This window comes from Macaca fascicularis, chromosome 8 (assembly GCF_037993035.2).
Source record: "Macaca fascicularis isolate 582-1 chromosome 8, T2T-MFA8v1.1".
In the NCBI taxonomy this organism is placed as follows: Eukaryota; Metazoa; Chordata; class Mammalia; order Primates; family Cercopithecidae; genus Macaca; species Macaca fascicularis.
The window spans coordinates 2,247,480-2,273,086 of record NC_088382.1 but is presented as its reverse complement, the minus strand read 5'-3'; the positions used below and the strand labels follow the sequence as shown (position 1 = coordinate 2,273,086).

General features: G+C 46.5%; 2 protein-coding genes across 3 annotated transcripts in view; one reads left to right on the top strand and one right to left on the bottom strand.

The window, feature by feature from the left end:
- Positions 1-544: 544 nt before the first annotated feature.
- MYOM2 (myomesin 2) overlaps positions 545-25,607 on the bottom strand; it is a 103,040-nt gene continuing 77,977 nt past the window's right edge. For both annotated transcript variants that reach the window (XM_005562519.4, XM_074000212.1), the window contains exons 29-37: positions 24,632-24,745; positions 24,356-24,443; positions 23,783-23,821; positions 18,138-18,243; positions 5,595-5,758; positions 5,303-5,339; positions 4,089-4,111; positions 2,577-2,632; positions 545-1,339 (exon numbers count right to left, since the gene is read on the bottom strand). In XM_005562519.4, coding sequence (XP_005562576.3) covers positions 1,022-1,339; positions 2,577-2,632; positions 4,089-4,111; positions 5,303-5,339; positions 5,595-5,758; positions 18,138-18,243; positions 23,783-23,821; positions 24,356-24,443; positions 24,632-24,745 — 945 coding nt within the window. In that variant the 3' untranslated portion in view covers positions 545-1,021. The remainder of the gene's footprint in view (positions 1,340-2,576; positions 2,633-4,088; positions 4,112-5,302; positions 5,340-5,594; positions 5,759-18,137; positions 18,244-23,782; positions 23,822-24,355; positions 24,444-24,631; positions 24,746-25,607) is intronic.
- LOC123575149 (uncharacterized) lies at positions 19,578-23,965 on the top strand. The gene is made up of 2 exons (XM_065518731.2): positions 19,578-20,395; positions 22,096-23,965. Exons 1-2 carry the CDS (start codon positions 19,738-19,740, stop codon positions 22,107-22,109), a joined length of 672 nt encoding a protein of 223 aa, XP_065374803.1. The 5' UTR covers positions 19,578-19,737; the 3' UTR covers positions 22,110-23,965.

Genomic DNA, 25,607 nt, shown 5'->3' with positions numbered 1-25,607 from the left:
AAAACTAAAATATTGAAATGGGATTTTTATGCCAGAAGAATTTCAGCCTCTTTCCAAAGGAAGAAAAAGTTCAAAGAGAGGGTATGTTCCTCCTAAACATGTTTTTTAACTTCACCAAGAGGCCTTGTGTAGGCCGCCAAGTTTTTATTTTTCCTCCATGGCTACTACAGTGATCATTCCAAATGAGTGCCTTTTTTCTTTTGATATCCCTTCCTAATTCATTAGCACACTAAAAAAGAACAGAGCCATCTATGCATTTTGTTTTCCCTGTGGTATAATCACTAGGTGACCTTTCTAAGCCTTGCACAAAACGCACACTTCTTAAGACTGGTGCTGTCTTGGGTGCCACTTGGGGCTGGCAGCCCCGCCCCGCAGGTCGGAGGGGCTTTGGAGGTGTGATTCATCATGCCCTGCCCTCTGGAGTGTGAGTGCGCTGTCTGCACCCCACCAGCCATGAAAGTGCATGATACCCCATAATTAAACAAGCCAGGAGGGTGAGCAGGTGCAGGTAGGTGTGATTTGGTACAGGAAAACCACAACAAGGTGATTTTTAAAGTTTTATTTGCCTAAAGCAAGAAAAAACAAGCTTAACCAGGTAACACATGCTTCAAAGGCTCCACAGCCAAGATTTCAGAGCTGCTAGATCCCGCAGCTCCCAAAGAGCAGCACGGCAGCTTCTCGGCGGCTTCACACAGACCGCCACATGCTCCACACGTCCGGGTGCCACGCCCATGTGCCCACACCCGTGCAAATGCTAGTGTGTAATCTGCCAACCCCCTCTCTGTCAGGTGCCTGCCGTCTACCCTCGTGTAAACATGTTGTTCTGTCTTGTGGAAAATGTTAGCTTTCTCCCTTAGACGGGTATAATCATCACCAAACGCAAAAATCAAAAGCACAATGTGTGATCAACTACCGGCCCACACAGGACGCCACCGGACGCCGGCTGCTCCTCTGGAACAAACACACAGCACTCCTGTCTCTGCCAAGCATATTTTCCCCTCTCCAGGCCGGGAAAACGCCTTCACTGGCCTGGCGCCGAGGCAGACGCCGGGATGAGCTTGGGTTTGGCTTGCTGGGGTGGGGCCACGTCCGGGATCTTCTCCCCGTGTTTGTACACGCTCACCGTCACATCGATCTTCTCCCCGCCATACTTGTTCTTCACGTTGATGCTGTACTTGCCCGAGTCCTCAGAGGTCACGCCTTTGATGGTCATGCTGACGTACTTGGCCTGCTCCACCTTCACCGAGAAGTGCTCGCTGAGCTCGATGTCCTGGTCGTTCTTGAACCAAACCACTTCGGGGTCGGGGTTTCCAAACACCGTGCAGGTGAGATTCAAGGTCTTCGGAAGGAAGAGGTTGGTGGAGAAGGAAGAGTTAGAAAAGGGAAAGTCCTATCACCGCCTCAGACGGTGTGCTCCAGGTCACACTCAGTGACACGTACTGGTCCTTCAATTGTTTGTTTAGCAACAAGGCTTTATGTACATAAGCACCACTCTAGACAGAGCAGCCAGAGGACAGTAGGGAACAGGTTCACTGTGTCACAGGGGAGCTCATAAAAAAATCAGTGAGCACATGTCCTATTTATTCTCAGCTTTTACCCATAGCCTAAGTCAATTAACTAATTTGAAAGTAATTTAATTAAGCTCTATGTTTTATAGTAGATATATCCAGCCTGCTCCCAAATTCCTATCTATTTAGACGTATGGGTCCCTCTTACCAGTTCCTCTGGCGGACCCCATGAATATATTGTCTTATAACTGGTAAACCGGAGGCAAAAAAAAATGCATTCTTGAAGCTTAGTTAAAATATGCTTTCAGCCTAGGATAAAGTGAAACGATTGCTAATTTCTCAATTACATCCTAAGATGACATCTCAAGGCTCTCTAGGCTTTTCCTTTAACTGCTAAAGAAAAAGTCTATACACTTTTGTCTTCTGGCCTAATAAAATTCTCTCAAGTATCTCTGTCCCTGTGACGTTGAGTTAGACCCACTGAAGCAACCAGAGAAGTATCAATTAGATATCAATAATTCTCCTGACAGGCAACAAATTACACTCCAGTAAGCGGCTTCCACCATGTGTTCCACAGTGACCTTGAGAGTGGGAGCAGCGATTTTCTTCTTCCGTGTAGTAAAAGCTGTGTTCTCTCACATGGGAAGAGGGGGCCTGCACCTTCACACAGGCAGGCAGGCCACGGCGGGTGTGGCCGCCTCGTCCTGCACTTGCTCCTCTGGGTGAATGGCCACAGGGGCATGTGGCACCAGACCCCGGCAGACCCTGAGGGCCTAGAAACACCCATAGCCACAGCACCTGCCTTGAGGTGCCCAAGTGGCACGATGTGTTCCTGTGACCACAGGTTTGTGGATTCAGAATGTTACGCGATTCCTTCCTTGGAGAATACAGGGGTTATCCCAGGCCGTCGAGGAGGGGCAGGAAAGTGGGGGGGATTCTGGGTTCCCTGCAGGCTGAGTGAGGACACAGAAGCCCCTCGCTGGGTTCCCTCTGCTCTGCCCCAAGAGGAGGGGCTGCGTGCACTGCACCGCGCTGACACCCCACCCTGGCCGAGTTTAGAATCCTCACCTTCCCTTCCATGATGGTCACCACATCAGGCAAGCCGCCAATCAACCTGCCACGATCTGCAATGGGAAAGGGAAAGCGCCTCAGTTGGGAAAACACCTGTGGAGCGTTCCCGCCGAGCGGGGGCCGTGTAAGCAGCAGTGGGTACCAAGGTGAACATGGGGAGGAGTTTATGCCCAGGAGAGAGAGCACCAAAGAAAAAGATTTATATGTTGACAGTTGAGGGATAAACCAAAGCCAAGGGAAGGTAGGTGAGGAGATAATAGACTCTGTGAAGGGGCCGGGGGTGAAACACTCCAGAGGAAATGTGAGATAGGGGCCGGTCTTGAAGGGTGAAGAATTCACCAAGGACTGAAAGCCTGGAGAGCTGCGTCTGTCCGAGTTGGGCAGAAAGTGAAGGGTTCCTGGCCATGCGTGGTGGCTCACGCCTGTAATCCCAACATTTTGGGAGGCCGAGGTGGGCAGATCATCTGAGGTCAGGAGTTAGAGACCAGCCTGGCCAACATGGTGAAACCCTGTCTCTACTAAAACTACAAAAACTAGCCAGGCATGATGGCAGGTGCCTGTAATCTCAGCTACTCAGGAAGCTGAGGCAAGAGAATCGCTTGAACCCAGGAGGCAGAGGTTGCAGCGAGCCGAGATCACGCCACTGCACTCCAGCCTGGGTGATAGAGCAAGGCTCTGTCAAAAAAAAAAAAGAAAAAGAGAGAAGAGAAGAGAAAAAGGGACAGGGACAGGGAAGGGAGGGGAGGGGAGGGGAGGCGAATGGAGGGGAAGCAAAGGGAAGAGAGGGGAGGGGAGGGGAGGGGAGGGGAGGGGGAGGGAAGGGGAGGGGAGGGGGAGAGAAGGGGAGGGGAGGGGGAGAGGAGGGGAGGGGAGGGGGAGAGGAGGGGAGGGGAGGGGGAGAGGAGGGGAGCAGAGGGGAGGGGAGGGGAGGGGAGGGAAGGGGAGGGGAGGGGAGGGAAGGGGAGGGGAGGGGAGGGAAGGGGAGGGGGAGAGGAGGGGAGGGGAGGGGGAGAGGAGGGGAGCAGAGGGGAGGGGAGGGAAGGGGAGGGGAGGGGAGGGGAGGGGGAAGGGAGGGGGAGGGGAAGGGAGGGGGAGGGGAGGGGGCGGGGAGGGGAGGGGAGGGGAGGGAAGGGGGAAGGGAGGGGGAAGGGAGGGGGAAGGGAGGGGGAGGGGGAGGGGAGGGGAGGGGAGAGAAGGGAATGGAAGGGAAGGGAAAGAAAAGTGAAAGGGCCCTGGGTGTCTGGGCTGCAGATTCTGCAAGGGAAGACGGAGGACAGGAGTGAAAGTGGGGGCCCGAGGGGTGACGGGGCTAAGGCCAAAAGCAGTGCAGGGACCAGTAGTGCAGGACGTGGGGCTCCAGGACAGGGTGCAGTGTTGCTAGCATTGTTACATCAGGGTGGGGGGTTGCTGGTTATTATTTAATACACAAAGTTGGTACTCTAAAATATAGACCTTTTTGCCCCACCCAAAACAATTTACCATCCTGGTTACAATCTAACAGGTACTTACTCTTCTCTGCAAAAGCAGCAGCTCTAAAAGTTAAAGGGGACAGAGAGGAGAGAACAAAAAGAGAGTATGAGAAAGTACTTCCAACAAAATGTACAGCTGAGAGACTCACTAGCGATGAGAGCAAAAGAAAGAAGGAAATACGTCTGCATTCTCTTAGAGGAACACGTTCAGATCACAGGATCCCAGCATGGATATCATCGCTTTTTCCTGATGGTTCCCACTGCCCATTTTGAGGTGGAAAATGCCCTATTATCCAGATGCTAAAACCCACAGAAAAGTTTAGCATTCCAGTTCACAGGTTGAAGAGATTTTTTTTTTTTCCACAAATTCACCAGAGACTTGAGATATTTTTGGAACTTGTCAGTTTCTGATCTATCTTGCTCATCCCTGTACCCAATCAACAAATGTTTATTAAATAAGCTAGCACAGGCCAAGGACTGTGGTCAGCTTTGGATGTGCGAAAACTCGATCGTGCATTTGAAAACCCCCTGAATTTTCCTTAAAAAGTTGCTCTGTGTAATGTGCAGACTGATGATAATTGACAGCAGCAGCATCACCATCTTGGACTAGCATCGCCATTTTAAGTTTTCCTTGATTAGAAATCGCCTAAGTCCAGCTCAAAAACATCAGCTTAAAGGCTAACGTCAGCATGACCATAAACCACAAATGACACCTCCAACGAAAAACATACCAACCTTGGGATAACCTACCCTCCAATCAAAAACATTCCAACCCTTAGATAACCTCCCCTCCAACCAGAGGCATTCCAACCCCACAAAAAAACTCTCCTTCACACAGAAACATTCTTAGCCTGAACCAGAACCTTTAAATACCCTTAGTCTGTAAGAGAAAGTGCTTCTGACCGAAATCTGCCAGAAGCACCACTCAGGTCTATTCTCCAAAATAAACCTGTCTTTGACTGTTAAGCTGCTTTGCGTGTTTCTTTCCTCTTTCTTCAACTCTTACAATAATGATTTTCGAAATTCATCCGGGGTTCCGATGACCCTGGACAGTCCGTTGATAAACGCATTTCTGGTTTAGGAGAATGCCCACCCCTCCACATACTGCATTGCTTAAATTGCCACTTCTGTCCCAGGAATGGCTCTTTCTTTGGGCCACCCAGGCTTCCATACAGATTCCCACATGCAGCCAAATTGACTGGGACTCAACTGCCCCCAGGATGATATCATAGTAACCAAATACACAAATCTTACTTGAGTTGCTGGAATTCTGCAAATGCTTCATCAAAAGCTGTAAGGAAATAGTTCTTATGTTAGTAACCATTTCAGTGTTCAGATTTTATTTATTCACTCAAATATTCTACCAGTGAATCTGGTTCATGAAAACTGATATACTGAAAGAATGAATAAAGTGATTTTTTCATTTTCTCTAAATGAAAATCGTAAATTCATATTGTCTCCTGTATTCATATCGTATTCCCTCCCTTCAGCATCTAAATGGATTTCTAAATAGAGATTATTAAATGCTAAAGAAGAATTCTCTTACCTTGTCCAGACAGGTCGAGGGAGCGTTGATGGTTATCTTTGCCATCAAAAATCTCAAAAGTGTATTTTCCTTTATCCTTCTCCGTCGGCTCACATATCTGCAGCCAGGCCATCTCTTCACTCCCCCCGATTCTCATATGCTCACTGGATGAGATCTTAGCATCTCTTTAAAATAGCAACAGGAACGTATCCAAGTTAGGGTCTCCATATCACATGCACAATGTCTACGGGGCAATGTCCTGCTGCTGTGACAGCCTTCTCTAACTTGCTGATGCCAATATCACAATAGATTATTCTGGCTGTTATGAATGTATTGACCACATCAGTAAATCAGATCTGAAAACCTTCTAACATTAAATGTATCTTAATTTTCAAAGGTATATTATTATTTAATATATACTTGTCACAACATAATGGACTTAACATTATTCTATACAGTATGGCAGTTCCTCAAAAAATTAAATCTAGAACTATTATATGATCCATTAATTGCACTTCTCCGTAGATGCCTGAAGAATTGAATGCAGGGTCTTGGAGAGAGATTGTCACACCACATCCTTAGTAGCATCGTTCACGACAGCCCTGGTGGGGAAGCAGCCCAAGCGTCCATTGGTGATGAGTAGATCAACAGATTGTGGCCCATAAATACATGAGGGAAATCCCAACGCCTGCTGCAATGTGGATGAACCCTAAGGACATTTTGCTGAATAAAATAAGCTTGTCACAAAGAGACAAACATGTACTCCTATGAAGGGCTTAGGTAGTCAGATTCACAGAGACAGGAAGTAGAACTGTGGGTACCAGGAGCTGGGGGAGAGGAACGGAGAGTGAGGGTTTAATGGGAACAGAGTTTCGGTTTGGGAGGATGAAAAGGTCCTGGGTGGTGGTGGTGGCTACACAATGATGTGAATGTACTTAACACCACTGAACAGTACCCTTAAAGATGGTTAAAATGTTAACTTTTACAGTATGTGTATCATGCCACAATTTTTTAAAGTTTAGATAAAAACAAGGTGCTCATACCATTCCTGCCTTTTAAGATTCCCATATCTGCAACGTATAAGGCCAACCTGTTTACTGCAGACAAATGTGTATAAGTTATTTCCCAACAGTACTTCAGTTTAGAGGGAGCCTGAGAGATTTGTGGAAGTCGTAGTCACGGGCGCATGAAAACAGGACTGACTCCAGGGCCACACAAGAGCTGAAATGTGGACCTGTTTCTCTCAGGCACCAGCTCCAGAGCAGCTGGAGCTCAGGGAAACGGGCTGTGTCAGCTGCACAGAGAGCCAGCTGTGGTGCTTGTGGCATCTTTCATTACCCTTGCCGGCAACCCAGAATGCCTTGAGTCCCATCAGGAAAAAGAATTCTCCAGCCCTCCTCACCATCATAGCCTTTTTCTCTGCTATTCTTCCCTTCAACAAATATATCTTAAGCCTATAATAAATGCACAGCTTGGGCCAGGTGCAGTGGCTCATGCCTGTAGCCCCAGCACTTTGGGAGGCCGAGGTAGGAGGATCACATGAGCCCAGGAGTTTGAGACCACCCTGGACAACAAAGCAAGACTGTCTCTACAAAAACACAAAAATTAGCCGGGCATAGTGGCAAGCACCTGTAGTCTCAGCTACTCAGGAGACGGAGGCAGGAGGACTGCCTGAGCCAGAGAAAGTCAAGGCTGCAGTGAGCTGTGATTACACCATCACACTCCAGCCTGGCCGACAGAGTGAGACCCTGTCTCAAAAAGTATATATGTAAAAATAAATGCTTGGCTCTGTGTCCTGGCCTCTGGTGGTGGTGCTGGCAGTGTGTGTCAGAATCGAGTTTGTCCAGATAGCAAGTGGGAGCTCCATGAGGGCACAGCAGGATCCTGGTGCACACTAAGCCAGAGAGGACGGAACGGCTGCTCCCAGGGATGGTTTTGTGGGATTGGCTTCGGCCTGAGACTTAGCGTCTCGGATCCTGGACAGAGAAGGGAGGATCTAACACTGCCCATGTGGGGTTTTGTTTTAGGAATCCAAGAAGATATGATCAACATCTATTGAAGCAACTCTGGAACATAATTGATACACATTTGTCTACAATCATCAGGTCGGCCTCCCCTGTTGCCAATGAGGGACGAGCTCGTGCTGCCTTAGAAGGCAGGGCAGTGTGAACACTTGATTTCTACCTAAACTTTTAAAAACGGTGTTAGAACGCACATAATGTAAAAGGGACCCCTTTAGCCCTTCACAGTATGTTAATTATCTCCCTTTTCCCATGAGCTGCCCCTCCCCGGAAAGCAGCAGGAGAATCAGACCGGCCAATCCTTCAGGAATCTCAGTCCCACATCTGGAATTCTGTACGTTGCTGACCCGGGAGCCTCACAAAGGCTGACCCTGCAACACAGCCCCATGCTCTGCCCAGCTGCTCTCAGTCCACAGTCAGCAGGGGCTGCGTGGGGAGCAGGAGAGGGAAGGAGAAGCGATAAGGCCAGGACCCCAGGACCCCAGCACTCAGAAGCCAGAGACGGCCAGGCCGACAGTGCCATGTTTGCAAGCTGCAGGCTGGCGCTCACATTCCAGGCGACACGGACTCGCCAGGTTCTCCATCCGTGGTGTGGCCAAGGGCAGGTGAGCATCAGTGGCCACACCGGCCGTCCTGTGAGCTCACAGCAGGTCGCCAGTACTAAAGTGACTGATGGGCCATTCCAGCACTCAGACCTACTCATCCCTGTGTACAAAAGGGAAATTAGACTTTACACGGTGATTCTCAGCTCTGCAGAAAAGAAAAACCTTGCACAGAACATATACCAAGCAGCGGATTAGCCAGTCAATCCCAAACCCTGGCATGCGAGCAGCAGCAAGAAAGCCCATCTGTGCAGAGACCTGAAGGTAAAGAGACACTGACACACTGTAGGGACATCACAGCTTGATGAAGAAAGACTTCTTCATCCCCCCACCCCCCGCCCATATGCACTTACAGCTGAACACTTCACAGACCAATCAGCGGATTGGAAATTACAGATCAGTGGGGAACTGAGCCCGCTGTAATCATTTATTGACTAAATGTACCCCATCCAAGGAAACAGGGTTCAACAAGGGTGTGGAATTCTTCTGGTGAGAGTCAGAAAAACTTGTTTTGCCAACACTGATGGGCCTTAGTCATCTTGTCACCCTCTCTTGTTGGAACTGATGAGGGTCAAAGTTCTAACAAATGCACGCACACACACACACACACAACCAGGCACTGCCAACTTGGCTATATGTGCTTCCTGCACACACAAAGACCCATGGAGCAGGATTCCAGCCTGAGACTCCACACATCAATAAGGCCCTCGGTCCTGCCCGGCCCCACCCTGCTTCCCTGCCCTGCAAAGCCTGGACGCTGCTTGGGGACTTTTGATGAGCTCCCTGCTTGTGGATAAGGGGACGATTTTTGTCATGCCTGGTGTCTTGAATCCTGCACCAAACGCTGTGTTTGTGCTGACGCTGGTCAGTCTCACCGAGAGGATGCAACAATCGCTGCCGCCCTGTGTGAGCTCATCCCCCTGTGTGAGCTCATCCCCCTGTGTGAGCTCATCCTCCCACATGCCACGTGAGTGTTAGGGAGAAGACAGCGTTTTCTTGATCTCCATTAACTCAAATATGTCTTCTTCAAAGAGCTAAATTATGTGCCAAACCTGTTGCATCCTAGATGTATAGACGAAGATGTTCAAACCTCTGCTCTGTGTGTATGTGTGTTTGTGTGTGTGTGAGAAAGAGAGAGAAACTAGAATTTCTTCCATGGGGTAAAACTGCAAACATTCCCGAAATCTCACTGTTTAGACTCGGAGCCATGAAGAAAAGCTAGTGAAGTTTCCACCGTATCAGCCACGTCGCACACAGCTTTGTCCAACAGGTGAAACTCACTGGGCCGCTAAGTCACCTTGCAAATGCTTCATGAAGTGGTGGCATTTTAGCCTTTGTGGCGTTTATGTTCTGCTGGACTATGTCCCATTCCGATGGTGATCCGTTCTACTCACACAATTAGCAACTTGCTTATAGACAAAAGAAAGATAATTTTATTTTTTTATTTTTTTATTTTATTTTTTATTTATTTTTTTAAAATTTATTTATTATTATTATACTTTAAGTTGTAGGGTACATGTGCATAACGTGCAGGTTTGTTACATATGTATACTTGTGCCATGTTGCTGTGCTGCACCCATCAACTCGTCATTTACATCAGGTATAACTCCCAATGCAATCCCTCCCCCCTCCCCCCTCCCCATGATAGGCCCCGGTGTGTGATGTTCCCCTTCCTGAGTCCGAGTGATCTCATTGTTCAGTTCCCACCTATGAGTGAGAACATGCGGTGTTTGGTTTTCTGTTCTTGTGATAGTTTGCTAAGAATGATGGATTCCAGCTGCATCCAAGTCCCTACAAAGGACTCAAACTCATCCTTTTTTATGGCTGCATAGTATTCCATGGTGTATATGTGCCACATTTTCTTAATCCAATCTGTCACTGATGGACATTTGGGTTGATTCCAAGTCTTTGCTATTGTGAATAGTGCTGCAATAAACATACGTGTGCATGTGTCTTTATAGCAGCATAATTTATAATCCTTTGGGCATATACCCAGTAATGGGATGGCTTCAAACTATACTACAAGGCTACAGTAACCAAAACAGCATGGTACTGGTACCAAAACAGAGATATAGACCAATGGAACAGAACAGAGTCCTCAGAAATAATACCACACATCTACAGCCATTTGATCTTTGACAAACCTGAGAGAAACAAGAAATGGGGAAAGGATTCCCTATTTAATAAATGGTGCTGGGAAAATTGGCTAGCCGTAAGTAGAAAGCTGAAACTGGATCCTTTCCTTACTCCTTATACGAAAATTAATTCAAGATGGATTAGAGACTTAAATGTTAGACCTAATACCATAAAAATCCTAGAGGAAAACCTAGGTAGTACCATTCAGGACATAGGCATGGGCAAAGACTTCATGTCTAAAACACCAAAAGCAACGGCAGCAAAAGCCAAAATTGACAAATGGGATCTCATTAAACTAAAGAGCTTCTGCACAGCAAAAGAAACTACCATCAGAGTGAACAGGCAACCTACAGAATGGGAGAAAATTTTTGCAATCTACTCATCTGACAAAGGGCTAATATCCAGAACCTACAAAGAACTCAAACAAATTTACAAGAAAAAAACAAACAACCCCATCAAAAAGTGGGCAAAGGATATGAACAGACATTTCTCAAAAGAAGACATTCATACAGCCAACAGACACATGAAAAAATGCTCATCATCACTGGCCATCAGAGAAATGCAAATCAAAACCACAATGAGATACCATCTCACACCAGTTAGAATGGCAATCATTAAAAAGTCAGGAAACAACAGGTGCTGGAGAGGATGTGGAGAAATAGGAACACTTTTACACTGTTGGTGGGATTGTAAACTAGTTCAACCATTATGGAAAACAGTATGGCGATTCCTCAAGGATCTAGAACTAGATGTACCATATGATAATTTTATTTTTATACAGGTGACAAGGGAAAAAGGTACGCCTTCACACGAGCATTCATAAAATGGCCGTAAATGTGTCCAACCGGCCTCCTGGCTTTGGTGTAACCGGACACACTGGCTGGGCAGCAGTGAAGACAAGGGCCCCACTGCAAACAACTGCTTCACTGGCTTCACGTTGACGGCCCTAGGCCTTTGGAGACTTATCATTCAAGTTTCACGTTTAAAAAGTGACCCTCTACTTCAATGAGGGATTCTTTACAACAGCCACACAATTTGGGGAAAGAACACTTGAACCCAAATCTCAGCCAGTGACAAAGGGTAAAAACCACTGTAATGAAGGAATGGTGTCCACTGAACACCAGATCACACACTGGCCCACTTGGTGCCCTTCTCAGAACCCACATGCTTCTGGCCCCACCTCCTTCGTCACAGCTGCGGCCTCCGCTGCCACCCTGGGATCTGGGTAAACATGCACGCATGCGAGATGCCCTGAGCCAGGACCCCACAGCCTGCAGCTGGGACACTACCCTTCCCTGAGCTGCAGCTGCAGAAAGGTAGCCGTTAGCTTGGGATTGGGAGCCTGTCTTAAACCCCAATCCCAGCCTCGAGCTGCCCATGTTGGTGTCCTGACCCTGGCTTCTCTTGCATCACACACACTTCTCTTGGACTGGGTTCTAAGTCTGTTCCCTCAATATAACTCAGACAAAGTCACTCACAGAACATGGACAACCATTAGCAGAGGCTCCTGCTGTCCCTGATGTCTGCAACCCTGGCTGCTCACCTTGAGGGCAAATGCTGGTTTCCAGCTTCCTACTCCCAGCTTCAGGGTCTCACCCTAGACCCCACGCCCTCTCATTTGGCTTCCCCTGAATGAGCAACTTAAAAGAGGGCCAAACACGTCCTAGTGCTCAAAAATAGCTGTTCATTTCTTTGACTATCTGGTTGCTGAATTAATTATAACTGTTGTCTTACCTAGACAATGACTTGGACATACAGGGATTTTTAAATTATTATTATTGTTGTTTGAGACATAAATGAGCCCAATATGACAAAACCTCTCCTTCGTATTACTTGATTACAAAACATGACCAAATTCCTTCATTCCAAACTAAAGTGAAAATAGTTTGTATTAATACAAGACAGTGGAGAATAGAAGAAAGCACACGTTTCTGCTCCTTCGTGCAAAAGTAACCAGCAGTTCGGTCGCCTGTGACAGGGTAGGTGGGAAGGAGACAGGTAAGGGGCATGGGGGCAGGTGAGCAGGGAGGAGGAGGGAAGGTCTGGGCTCAAGTTCTGTAGCTCAGACTCTTGCAACCACACTGCCTTTCACATTTCCCAAAATAAATGAGGAACATCAGGGTGAAAGCAAGGGGAACCCAAAAGAAAATACGAACAGTAACAAACCAACATAACGATGTTGCAAATGAATTGCTTATCACCCAGAACACAAAGAAATACAGTAGCTTTGGAAAGCAATATTTTGATTTGATACTGTATGGCTAAAGATGAAAGGAATTAATTGCAGGAAACACTGAACTCTAGTTTGCACATTTCTTTCTCACAGAGATACGAGTTACTAATTCTAAACTGCTTGATGTAAATACTAGGATTAGGGAAAAAAAAAAATAGATGAGAGCCAGGCTTCTCCCTGGGGAACCGAGTTACAGCTCAGGAAAGGGGCAAGGCTTGAATGAAGCCTGTGGAGTTGGACTGGACTGGGATCCTATCAGATTCTAGTACACAGATGGTGAGACGCAGAAGTGGACACGGATGTACAAGTGTGTGCCTCCGTGTGCACCCACATGTCACCCAGTCCTGTCTCCAGAGCGTGTAAGACCCGCGGCTCCCTGAGACACTGACAGTCTCTGATGCCACCCTTGGTCCAGGAGCCAGGGCTTCTGGAATTGTAGAACTGGGGCAGAAAATACAAGATGAGTTGGGAATATTTTACGGACTCAGAAAATAAGACATTGCTGCTAAGAAGATGCAGGCACGCACGCTGGAGCAAGCAGGTGTCAATCGGAAGGAGCTCCCAAAGGCCAGAGCTGGAACAATTTGAGCAAAGTAACAGCTCACAAAATAAAATCAGCATTCCTGAGTCCAAACGGATGCAGCCGAGCAGCTGAATGAGGAGGTACACAGAGGAGAGGCCAGCGCCTCCCAGCAGAACAAACATAGGGGGAAGAGGGAACTAGAAGATTATCCTCTACCCAGCCCCTCAGAAATCAGTGCTGCAGGCCAGATTCACTGCTGAACCTCAAATCTCAGCACACAGGTCTGCGGGGGGACAAGAGACTTGCCAAGTCCTAAAGTATTTACTAATTACCAAGGGAAAAATAATAACGTTCCCAAGAAGAGACAGGGCAGACATTGCCTTAACCCAGTGATCAGATATCAGCATGGCTTTTGTTGTATTCCAGCTAAAACTGAGTCACCGACCCAATCATGGGAAACACCAGATAAACCCAGATGGAGGGGCATGCTTCAAAGTGACAAACAGATGGCTTCAAGGCACCCAGGCCAAGAGAGACGAGGAGAGCCTGAGGAACTGTCCTAGACAGGGGGGAACCAGGAGCCAGGACACCTGATTGCAACATGGGACCTGAGATTCAACACGAGAACATGGAAAAGGGCATTCCTGGAAAAACAGGTGCAATCTGAACTGGTCTGAAGCAGAGTTAATAGCATTACATCATCATTCAGCTCCTGGTTTTGATGGTTGTAAGGTGGCTAGACAAGACGTTAACCTGAGGGGAAGAGGATGGAGGATATAAGGGAACGCCATACTTTCTTCCCAACTTTTTTGAGTCTAAAATTATTTCACAGTGAACGATTTAGAAATATTATATATTTGTAACTGAATATTATATATAGTAAAATAAATGGTTGGAACTAACACAAGTGCAAAAATCTAAAAACTAAGATCAATAATGGCTGAGAGACCAGGCGTGGTCACTCATGCCTGTAATCCCAGCACTTTGGGAAGCTGAAGTGGGTTGATCACCTGAGGTCAGGAGTTTGAGACCGGCCTGGCCAACATGGTGAAACCCCATCTCTACTAAAAATACAAAAATTAGCCAGGTGTGGTGCCATGTGCCTGTAATCCCAGGTACTCGGGAGGCTGAGGCGGGAGAATCACTTGAACCCAGGAGGCGGAGGTTGCAGTGAGCCGAGATCACGCCACTGTACTCCAACCTGGGTGACAGAGCAAGACTCCGAATCAAAAAAATAAAAACTAAAAAATAATAATAATAACGACTGACAGAGGCAGGTAGATGGAAGCACAGGAACAGAGCTGCAGCCTCAGAGGCAGTGCTTCTGTTGAGTCCACTGAAGGTTGTTATTGATGATAGCCCTAAGGTTTCAGCAGCACTGTGGTGTCAGAGCTGGAAAGGCAGACTTTCGCTCTTCTCAGTGCGGTCTGACATTCAAGCGAACTCCACCTAGATCCTGCTCCCCTTTTGAAGGGAAATGTAGATAAAACAGGAAAATTCCCAAAAGCTAGGAAATATTTGCTTCTAGGCTGGAGAAGACAGTATTGAGGAATGCAGACCTCCTTCGGGAAGAGCCCCACAAGACGGGACAGCCTACAGGGACCTTAACATACCCAGCAGCCTTTTGCCACTGCTGTCTAAATAGTGAACATCAGAACACATGCAGAGAACGGGAGATGCCCTGTGCTTTCTGAGAGGGGACTGGACACACCTGGAGCTCCCACCCCTGCAGCTGTCACAGGCCAGGACGGCAAGGCAGCCCACAGGTTGGCTGAAGCCACCCCCAGGCCAGAGCGAAGGCCCCATCACTGCCCCAGCCCTTCCCAGGACCGCAAGGCAGCCCACACATCAGCTGATGCCACACCCAGGCCACAGGGAAGGCCCCATCACAGCCCAGCCCTTCCCACTGGAGACACGGCCAGCCACGGCCCCTCCCACCCTGTGGACATAAGGATGAAAATATGCCAGGGAAGGCGCCTGGGGTGTCAGGCAGGCCTCTCTCCTCCCAGTTAGTTCAATTTAGTTGAGATTTTAGGAGAGCATTTACAAAGCCAGGCTCTGTGTGTGGAATCTCCTGAATTGAATTAAAATACACATTTGGAGTTTGAAGCATGCTCTTATTTCTATGCCATAAAGACACTGTGGAGCATGTGAGGTGGCTCATGCCTGTAATTCCAGGGTTTTAAAAAGCCAAGGCAGGAGGATCACTTGAGCCCAGGAGTTAAAGACCAGCCTAGAAAACATAGCAAGACCCCGTCTCTACAAAAAATCTAAAACTTAGCCAGGCATGGTGGTGCGCACTTGTGATCCCAGCTACTCAGGAGGCTGAGGCAGGAGAATCACTTGATCCCAGGAAATCAAGGCTACCATGAGCTAGAATGGCACCACTGCACTCCAGCCTGGGTGACAGAGCAAGACTCTGTCTCAAAAACAGAGAGAGACAGAGAGAAAGAGAGACTGAAATTTCTTTAGTTTCTGAGAAACTTTCAAGACTTCAGTGGTCAATATGTTAAGAATTTGAGATCTAGCCATGTCTAGATGATATATTAATCTCACTTTTGAGTAGGAGGACAAAATCTCTTTTCTGAAGAACATTTTTGCTGATTTCCTCTTTGCCTGCTTCTAACTCATGTTGATTAAGTTTCTAACCTTCCCTTAAAGTGACATCTTCTATAGCCTCTGATGTATTACTCAGCATTTTTAACTAAAGAACAATTGTCTTTGCTTATGTCTGCATTTCACAAAATTCTCATTGCACTCTATTGATTCCCTGTCACCCATTAACACAAAATATTCCAGGACCCACAGCACCAGTCTTTGGCAGCTCCATTCCCTGGCTTCATAGGTTTTGTGAAGTGAATTATTTAGCCTCAAATGGCTAAAGTATATTTCAACAAATTTTCCAACAAATTTTCGTATTATTCTTTTTTTCCAGTTGCTATCTAGTAAGAACGCATTTAGTCATCAAGCAGTGAATTACAATCATACATAATGGCTACCTAATATAGTTTCACGTTGTTTAATAGTCAAATAGTAAGAAGTTAAGGTCTTAAAGTTATAGTTTAGTTACAAAGGTGCTAAAGAAATGCCTGTTTTGTTGTATAATGAATTTGTTTGGGGAAGAGAAAAGAGAAATAATGTTACTTTTAGAAGTCTGTGGAATTTACAATAACACCTCCTTCCCTTTTTGTATCTAGGGATGCTTTCTACTGATCCAGGGTCACTGAAGAGTCAGATGCATGAGCTGTGCCCCCATCTGCCTGCCTGTCCAGGACCCATCTCCTCCAATGGGCTTGGAGCTTCTCGGGAGAGCACTGATTAGAACCAGACCAGCCAGCATTCTAATCCCTGCTCTTTCACTTAGTAGGGCTGTGACTGACAAAATGACATGTGTCTCTCCCTGAACCCCAGTTTCCACATCTATAAAATGTGGGCATAAATACCTAACTCACAGGGCATTTGTGAGGAGTAGATAAAATAACAAGCGTTGAATGTGTAACACAACACACCTGCTTGTTAACACTGACACTACCTATAGTGACACACACATTTCCTGTGTGTTCACACACATACACAGGGCATGTGTTTAATCCTGTGTGTGGATGTGTGTTTAATCTCCGTACCTCCCAGACCCAGCACAGTGCATGGCCTGTACTACAAACCCCACAAGGCTGAAGAGGGTGGTGGCCTCTCCCAGAAGATGAACATGTTTACGACGGATGGCAGGACACACATTACAACTGTGTACAACTCACAGCAAGACAATACGCTGTAAATAACAAGGAAGCTCAAAGATGCTGATGATTAATTCTCCTTTTCCAGGGGAAGGTTTGATTCAGCTAGAAACATAGATTTACTCATTGTCCTACAAAATAAATCCTGATAAACAACTATATCACAAAAACACACCAGAGTTCCAGTCCTGTAAGCTCCTGTTATCACAGTCCTTTTTAAAAAGACCCTGCCTTTAATACACTTTCCTAACAAATCCCTTAACATGGGATCTATAGTGACTTCATTTGAGTTTGAATACCAGACTAGTAAACTTAAAAGAAGTGCGAGATTCCAAGCACGGATGTACTGACTCCATTACAAGATGAAAGCATAGTATGTCAAAACTGAAATAGGAAAAAAAGCTAAGAACATATACGCTTTCAACACTTGAGTTTACTTACAAATACAGTCACCTAAGCAAACCAGTGATATTAGGGCTGTTAACATTTGGGTGCCTTGACACCATCAAATAATTGGCCTGAACACGTCATCCTTTGGAAAGCGAAGAGATCGATGAAAAGCCACGGTCCCTGCTCTGTCTGTACTTCCCACCCACCTGAAGTCCACTTTTATCTGCAGTGATGTCTAAGGGGTTGGTGACCCTGATGCGAGTCCTGTTTTCGGGGACTCCTCAATTCAGCCAGCGGATTACCTGGTTGTTTCAGATGTTGGCTTGTGCTTTGGCTGGGAAGGAACCAGATCCCCGGGGCAGGGTAGCAGGGACCTGCCCAGTGCTATGGACTGCATGAGAAGTCTCTGGTAGTTTTCTCAGTGACCTGTACCAACCCAGAGAAGCATGAAATACAGAAAACCTTGCTGTGTCTTCAGACTTAGTCTTGTTTTCTTCCTTTTTTAATTTTAATGATTGGGCTTGTTTTGGTCCTTTTACTTTTAATCAAATCTAGTGGGAATCCAACAGACTGGAAATTTGGAGTCTGGTTTCTACACATTATTTATTAGTTCTGCCTCAGCTCTCTGTTTGCTTCCAGAGAAAATGTGTGTTACTAGCAAAGCCACCTTTGGTGACTGAGACATTGGAGAAATTTGTCTGTAACACTGTCAGGAATTTTGCCTCTGCCTCCTTCTTCCACGTCCTCCCCACTGCCATGACGGACCCCTTTCCTGAGCTAAAAGTTGTCATCATTGCTCAAAATTATAAAATTTTGAGAGGAAATGGCAGTGCCTTGATGTTCCCCAGGGAACGCCTGGTCCCAGCTGTGCGCCCTGGACAGCCCCGTCTACGGCATGGCTTCCATCGGCTGCTGTCACACTTACCTGTGTTGCCAGTTCACTTTCATTTCTTCTGTAAAATACTTCATGAAACACTGAAGTCGTATTCCTTCTGGGGTGCAGAGTATCTTCAGTGGAGAAGCAGATTTCCCTGCAGAAAATAAAACATCCTCAGATCTAGGAAAAGGAGTGCTTGCTGTGCGATCACAGAAGGCGTCGCTGCGGCAAGCCCTCCTGTCCCCACCTGCAATCCTGTTCACACGTGTGTCTCTCATAAAGTTGGCCAGGCACAAATTCTTATACTTTATTCCCATGCTGTATCCATTCATTAAACAAGCTCTTATCATGCTAGAATTTTCTGAAAAGCTCTTTGCAGAATACTGTGAAAGACATAAAATTGTCTAAAAAGATTCAGCATCTGCCCTTCAGCAGCTTTGCTTAAGAAAAGGAGGCAAAGTAACAACAGCGCATGGCAAATGCTATGTGAGTTGACCCCACGCTGAAGTATTGTAGAAAATCCGCAAAAGGACTTAGCAGGACTCTTTCAGGTGGCAGTCAAGGAGACGGGAGCACCTCGGTTGGTTCTTCAAGACCAGTGAAGCTTGGGTCAGAGGAAGGAAAGCAGAAGAAAGCCCAGAGGCCACAAGAAAATGCAAGAAACGAGAACACATAAAGTGTGCTTGGAATAAAAATGTAGACTAATTCGATAGAGGTAGGTGATCTATGGGTCAGATATCAGAAAGGAGAAGATAAGGAAGTAGCATTGATGAACGCAGAAGCTCTGAACTGGGTAGAGATTATCAGATATTCAACCTTTGGAAATTTACATTCACATACAGTTACCTAGAAAACTAGATTTACATAATTAGCACAGATAATGGAAAATAAGATGGTCACCAACTGTTGCGGAGGATATTGTAGCAAATAGCCATTTTAAATAGTATTTTTTCATTTTAGTAAGCAACTTGAAATTTATATTATGAATCTTAAAATTATTCTTAGTTTTCTACGTAGTTATTGTGCTTCTAGTTCACTCAAAGAACATATTCCTAAATATTGAAAGAGCCTTTTCTTGCCCAAAGATGTGCATTGTACAATTATTTAAAGTAACGAAAACTCATTAATTTCTCAATAGAAAAGAGCTTAAACCATGATATTGTGATTCATGAAACAATAAGTAATTATTTTCAAAAGTTAATGTGAATGTAACATCTATATAAAACAAAAAATTATTATAAAATATGTGGGGGAAAAAACAAAAAATGAACGCTATTTGTGACTCCAACTATGTAAAGAAATAATACCAAAATAAAAACGGTTGTGATGGTGAAGCTCTTTGTTTTCCTTTTATCCTTAAATGCACATGAGGAAACAAAGAACATCAACCAAAAATAAATAAATAAAAACCCCTTCCGTAACAGAGTTGGGGAAGAATGAAGAGATCGTGCGTGAAGCTCTCTGCGGCTGCGTCACCGCGTCACGCCAGGGTACTGCCCGCCTGCGGCTGCGTCACCGCGTCTCACCAGGGTACTCCCTGCCTGCGGCTGCGTCACAACGTCACGCCATAGTACTGCCTGCCTGCGGCTGCGTCACCGCGTCACGTCGAGGTACTGCCTGCGGCTGCGTCACCACGTCACTCCATAGTATGCCGCGTCACCGCGTCTGGCCTGGGTACTGCCTGCCTGCGGCTGCGTCACCGCTGTCACACCATAGTATGCCGCCTGCGGCTGCGTCACCGCGTCTGGCCTGGGTACTGCCCGCCTGCGGCTGCGTCACCGCGTCTCGCCTGGGTACTGCCCGCCTGCGGCTGCGTCACCGCGTCTGGCCTGGGTACTGCCCGCCTGCGGCTGCGTCACCGCGTCTGGCCTGGGTACTGCCCGCCTGCGGCTGCGTCACCGCGTCTGGCCTGGGTACTGCCCGCCTGCGGCTGCGTCACCGCGTCTCGCCTGGGTACTGCCCACCTGCGGCTGCGTCACCGCGTCTCGCCTGGGTACTGCCTGCCTGCGGTTGCGTCACCGCGTCACACCATAGTACTGCCGCCTGCAGCTGCCTCACCGCGTCAGGCCGACATACTGCCTGCCTGCGGCTGCATCACAGCGTCATGCCAAGGTACTGCCTGCCTGCGGTTGCGTCACCGCGTCAGGCCGACGTACTGCCTGCCTGCGACTGCGTCACAGCGTCACACCCCAGTACTGCCTGCGGCTGCGTCACCGCGTCAGACCCCAGTACGGCCGCCTGCGGCTGCGTCACAGCGTCACACCCCAGTACTGCCGCCTGCGGCTGCGTCACCGCGTCATGCCGAGGTACTGCCTGCCTGGACCTCCACACCTCCCTAAACCCCGCTAGTCCACTGCAAGGGAGGAAAGCACCCAGGAACCCGAGGGACAACAGGGGAGGAAATGGCAGACTTTGAGCCCATGCACAGCGCTTCCGGAGGTGGAGGGAGGGGCATGAGGTCTAGGGAACTGTGCGGGGCTAAGAAAGCCAAGAAGCGCCCAGGGAATGGAGTGAGCTCAGGACTCGGAGGGTCCCCACATATGGGCCGGCTGCAGACAAGAGGGTTATTGAAAATCTGTAAGAAGCAGAGATCCCTGACCACCATCTCCCCTCCCCAGTCAGGTGGGACTCTGTTTCCTCTACCAGGAGACAGCAGTTCACCCTTCAAGGAATCACAGCTTGAAAAACAGCTTGGGAACTGGGTGAAGTTAACAGACTGCAGAGCCGTATTCCCCCACCCGACCCCATTCCCTCCGCTCAAATTCCCTGATACTGACTCATGAGACCACCACCACCCTAACCAGGCGGAACACGGGAGGGTCGGAGCAGCCTGAGAGCAAAGCACACAGACCAGAAGCAACTCCCCCAGCCTCCATCAGCCTCTCCCAGTGCTCCCCCATCCTCCCCCAGTATTCCTCCAGCCTCTATCAGCCTCTTCCAGTGCTCCCCCAGACTTTATCAGCCTCTCCCAGTGCTTCTCCATCCTTCCCCAGTGCTCCCCCAGCCTCCATCAGCCTCTCCCAGTGCTTCCCCATCCTCCCCCAGTGTTCCTCCAGCTTCTATCAGCCTCTTCCAGTGCTTCCCCAGCCTCTATTAGCCTTCCCCAGGGCTCCCCCAGTCTCCATCAGCCTCTCCCAGTGCTTCTCCATCCTCCCCCAGTGCTCCCCCAGCCTCCATCAGCCTCTCCCAGTGCTTCCCCAACCTCCCCCAGTGCTACCCCAGCCTTCATCAGCCTTTCCCAGTGCTTCCCCAGTCTCCCCCAGGGCTTCCCCAGCCTCCATCAGCCTCTCCCAGTGCTTCCCCAGCCTCTATCAGCTTCCCACAGTGCTCTCCCAGCCTCCCAGGGCTCCTGTGTATGAGTCTGTATGCATCGGTGTGTGAGAGTCCACATAAGTGTGTGCCCATTTGAGTATGTGAGTGTGTGTATGAGTGTGTGGGTGTCAGTGTGTGAGAGTTCACGTGTGAGTGCATGTATAAGTGTGTGTGTCGGGTGTGGGTATACTGGTGTGTGTATGAGTGTGAGTGGGAAATCGTGTGTGTGAGACTGCTGTGTGAGTGTGGGGATGTAAGTGGGTGGGTGTGAGTGTGTTGACAATGTGGCTTCCACTTCTTTCATTCTGATATGTCAGGGAGAGACTACGGCCCATGGTGTCCGGTTTCCCATGAGAATAAAGGTTCCCTAGTGATGTGGGAAGTTCTGGGCCTGTCCCCTCTGTCCCTATCCAACTCCCAACATAATGTGTATGTCCCCTCAGCGGCTGCATCTCTGCCTCGAGGTAACGAGCACACAGTGAGGACTCTGCCCTTTGCATTTGCCTTATACACACTCACTCTTCAAGACCTTCTGGTCAGTTCTGTTATCCATGAGTGACCCTTGGGCACATTATGAGATATTTTAACACAAAGTAATTTCATGAGTATAAGAGTAAAGCCACATTTTTACTACCCAAAACAATCTAAAGATTTAATGCAATTCTTATCAAAATTTCAATGTTGTTTTTCACAGAAATAGAAAAATAATCCTTGGCCAGGCACAGTGGTTCAAGCATGTAATTGGGGAGTCTGCAGCAGGCGGATCACACGGTCAGGAAATGGAGACCATCCTGGCCAGTGTGGTGAAACCCCGTCTCTACTAAAAATACAAAAAAATTAGCTGGGCATGGTGGTGCGTGCCTGTAGTCCCAGCTACTCTGGAGGCTGAGATAGGAAAATTGCTTGAACCTGGGAGATGGAGGTTGTAGTGAGCTGAGATTGACCCACTGCACTACAGCCTGGCGACAGGAAAGGACTCCATCTCAAAAAAAAAAAAAGAAAAAAATAATCCTAAAAGGTATATGCAATCAGGAAAGCCTAAGTCTAAGCAATCTTGAGGACAAAGAACAAAGCTGGAGGCATCGCACTCCTTGATTTCAAAATATATAGTTACAGAAACCAAAATAGCATGGCACTGACATGAGAACAGACAGATCAGCCAATGGAACAGCATAAAGAGCCCAGAAATAAAACTAAACATTGATGGTCAATTGGTTTTCAACAAAGATGCCAAGAAGACACAATAGGAAAAGACAGTCTCTTTAATAAATGGTGCTGGGAACACTGAATATCCACATGCAGAAGAGTGAAATTGGTGCTTTAACTTACGCCACAAGGGAAAATTAACTCAAATTGGATAAAAGACTTAAACATAAGACCTGAAACTGCGAAGCCGCTGGAAGGAAGCTTGAAAGAGACCCTTCACCCCATTGATCTGGGCAGTGATCACTTGGATAGGACGCCAAAAATAAAGGCAGCAAAAGCAAAAGTAAATAAATGTGACTGCACAAAACTAAAAAAGCTTCTGCACAGCAAAGGAAACAATTGACAGAATGAAGAAAGAACCCATGGATTGGGAGAAAAAATATATTCAAGCTATGCATTAGCTAAGGGACTAATACTTAAAATCCATAAGGAACTGAACTCCACAGGAAGAAAACAAATAACCCATTAAAAATGGGCAAAGGATCTGAACAGATATTTCTCAAAAGAAGACAGAAAAATGGCCAACAGATACATGAAAAATACTGAACATCTCTAATCATCAGGGAAATGCAAATTAAAACTGCAGTGAGATATCATCTCACACCTGTTAGAATGGCTATTATCAAAAAGACAAAAGATAAAATACTGGCAAGGAGAGAAGGCTACGCTTGTGCACGGTTGGTGGCATGTAAATTAATACTGCCATTATGAAAAACAGTGTAGAGGTTCCTCCAAAAACAAGCTGAACTGACATGTGATCCAGCAATCCCAGCTCTGGGCATTTATTTGTAAAGATAACATATGGTTTAACGTGTACAACGCAAAGTGAGAGGTGTAAAAATTCATTACGGCTATTCAACACGTGTACAAAGCTGCTCACAGCAATTGTGTACAAAGCAATCATGCCAGTTAACCTAAGACAGGATAGAAGAAGTGGCTAATCAGGAAGTCCAGACAGTTTCTTAAAGTAAAACTCAAACTCCAGACAAAACTGTGGGAAGTCCTTGAAAAAGCCTTATGGGCAGCAGATCACCACCCTGCCCTTCAATCCAGGGCCTCACACAGAACACCCACCGCGCGCCATCGTGCCCTCTTTCGCAGCAGTGACTGCCCATCTCAGGAAATAGTAATTTCAGCACCCCAAATGACTTGAAAATTAAAAGGCATTTACTTACCACAGACTCTACTCATTGCCAAAATCATATCGTCGTACACTGAAAATGAGAAGGGATACGCACCATTAAGACATGTAATTTTAACAGAAAGCCGCATTTTCAATGTTTAATTAAATGGATACAGGAAATTGTGATGTTCAGTTGAAAAATGAATCATTAAAATGGCAATCTTTATCCATAAAAGGCTTATGTGTGCAATAAATCCTTCTAACCTATTCACTTTTAAACAAGGATCCAGAACGTTTTACTTAATATAAATCCAACTCTACATTTAACTGAATCACTGCCTCAGTGTTTCTATCATTTTAACTGCATTAGTAATGGGCTACTTGGCTTCTGATGATGGACCGAAATGACATTTCATATAAACCCAGAGTAATATCATGCATTATTCTAAAACACTGAAAAAACTCTGAAGGCAGCCAAAGAACAAATATATTTTCTTGTACAGTGTTACTGCTAAAGAAACAAAGTGTGCTGTAGCTGAGGCTAGAGATAGACCTGCCTTCAGAACACATCGCATCCTGTTGGTGAAAGGAATTTCTTGTTCACAGAACAAAGGTTTTCTTTTACCTTTGCCAGCTATTTCAAGGATGGACGCATCTTGGCCTCTGTCATCTTTCAAGGTTGCCTTGTATTCACCATGGTCCTTCTTTGACAACTACAAATAAAACACATTCCATATTTATGTAAAATCAGTACAGCAATAGGAAGTGTAATAAACTCTAATACATTTTCTTTGCAAACCACTGAAATTCAGGATGCAAATTAGAGGAATGCAGAATTTCGAGTTATTTGAAAGTGCCGTTTTTGTTTTGCTTTCGTCTTGTATTACTCAATGCCTGATACCTTTGGGATGAGCAGCTGACAGGTTCCCCTCTCCAGGTCAGGCGATGTCTCCGTTTCATACAGAACGTCATCCTTGAGCCATTTGAAAACGGTTTCTTTCTTGGTGTTTGCAACCTATGAAATAGAAATCTTAAGTTTAGTATGTAAATCATTCTGACTCATGAGAAAAAGAAAGTCTATTAGAATTTTAAATCACAGAGCCCCCTCAAAAAACCTTAATTTTTACTATAGACAGTCTCAGATGAAGGCTTATGGAAAAGCTATCACTCCTAATAACGTCAAACACATTTCTAAATTCCAGCTTCTAAAATTATTAAGTCCTCACAGTTGCTCACAGAAGGACAAATGATTCTCGTCATTCTAGTCCATGAAATTAGAGGGCGTAAAGATCTTTGGTCTATATGAAATGTCATTAAGAAAGACAAGTCTTAAGCAATATATATAGGGATTTCTAAATAATATAGAATATTCTGAGGGTCTGTAAAGCTGCTTGGCAGCTGCTCTTTTAGCAGCATCAGATTTCAGGTACAGAGACACAAAGGAAATGAAACCTTAACACAAAAAATGCCCACTAGAGGTGAGGACCTTCCCTTAACTGAAATTCCTCACAATTCAATCACTGCCTAGAAACTAAGCTTTGCGGACTCCGAAGATAAGTGAGCATTCCAATTCACATGCTCTGGCATTCCTCTGAGGGACGAGGAAGAGTTCATATTCAGAATGGCAGGATATACGAATCCCATCGCGCTATACGAGTCTGACAATTCTACGTTCACATCCATGTGGATTCAAGAAGAGTGATGTTGATGACAAAAGATTGCAAATAATTCAACAGTGTGATCAGCTCTGCTAGGGTAACAGTACAACACAGAATTTCCACATGTGCTATGGGAAATGGCATCGTTCTTGACAGCACTGGGACTGAATCTCTGTGAAGCAGGGGTTTCGTCTGTTTCACTAACACTTGTCCCCAAGT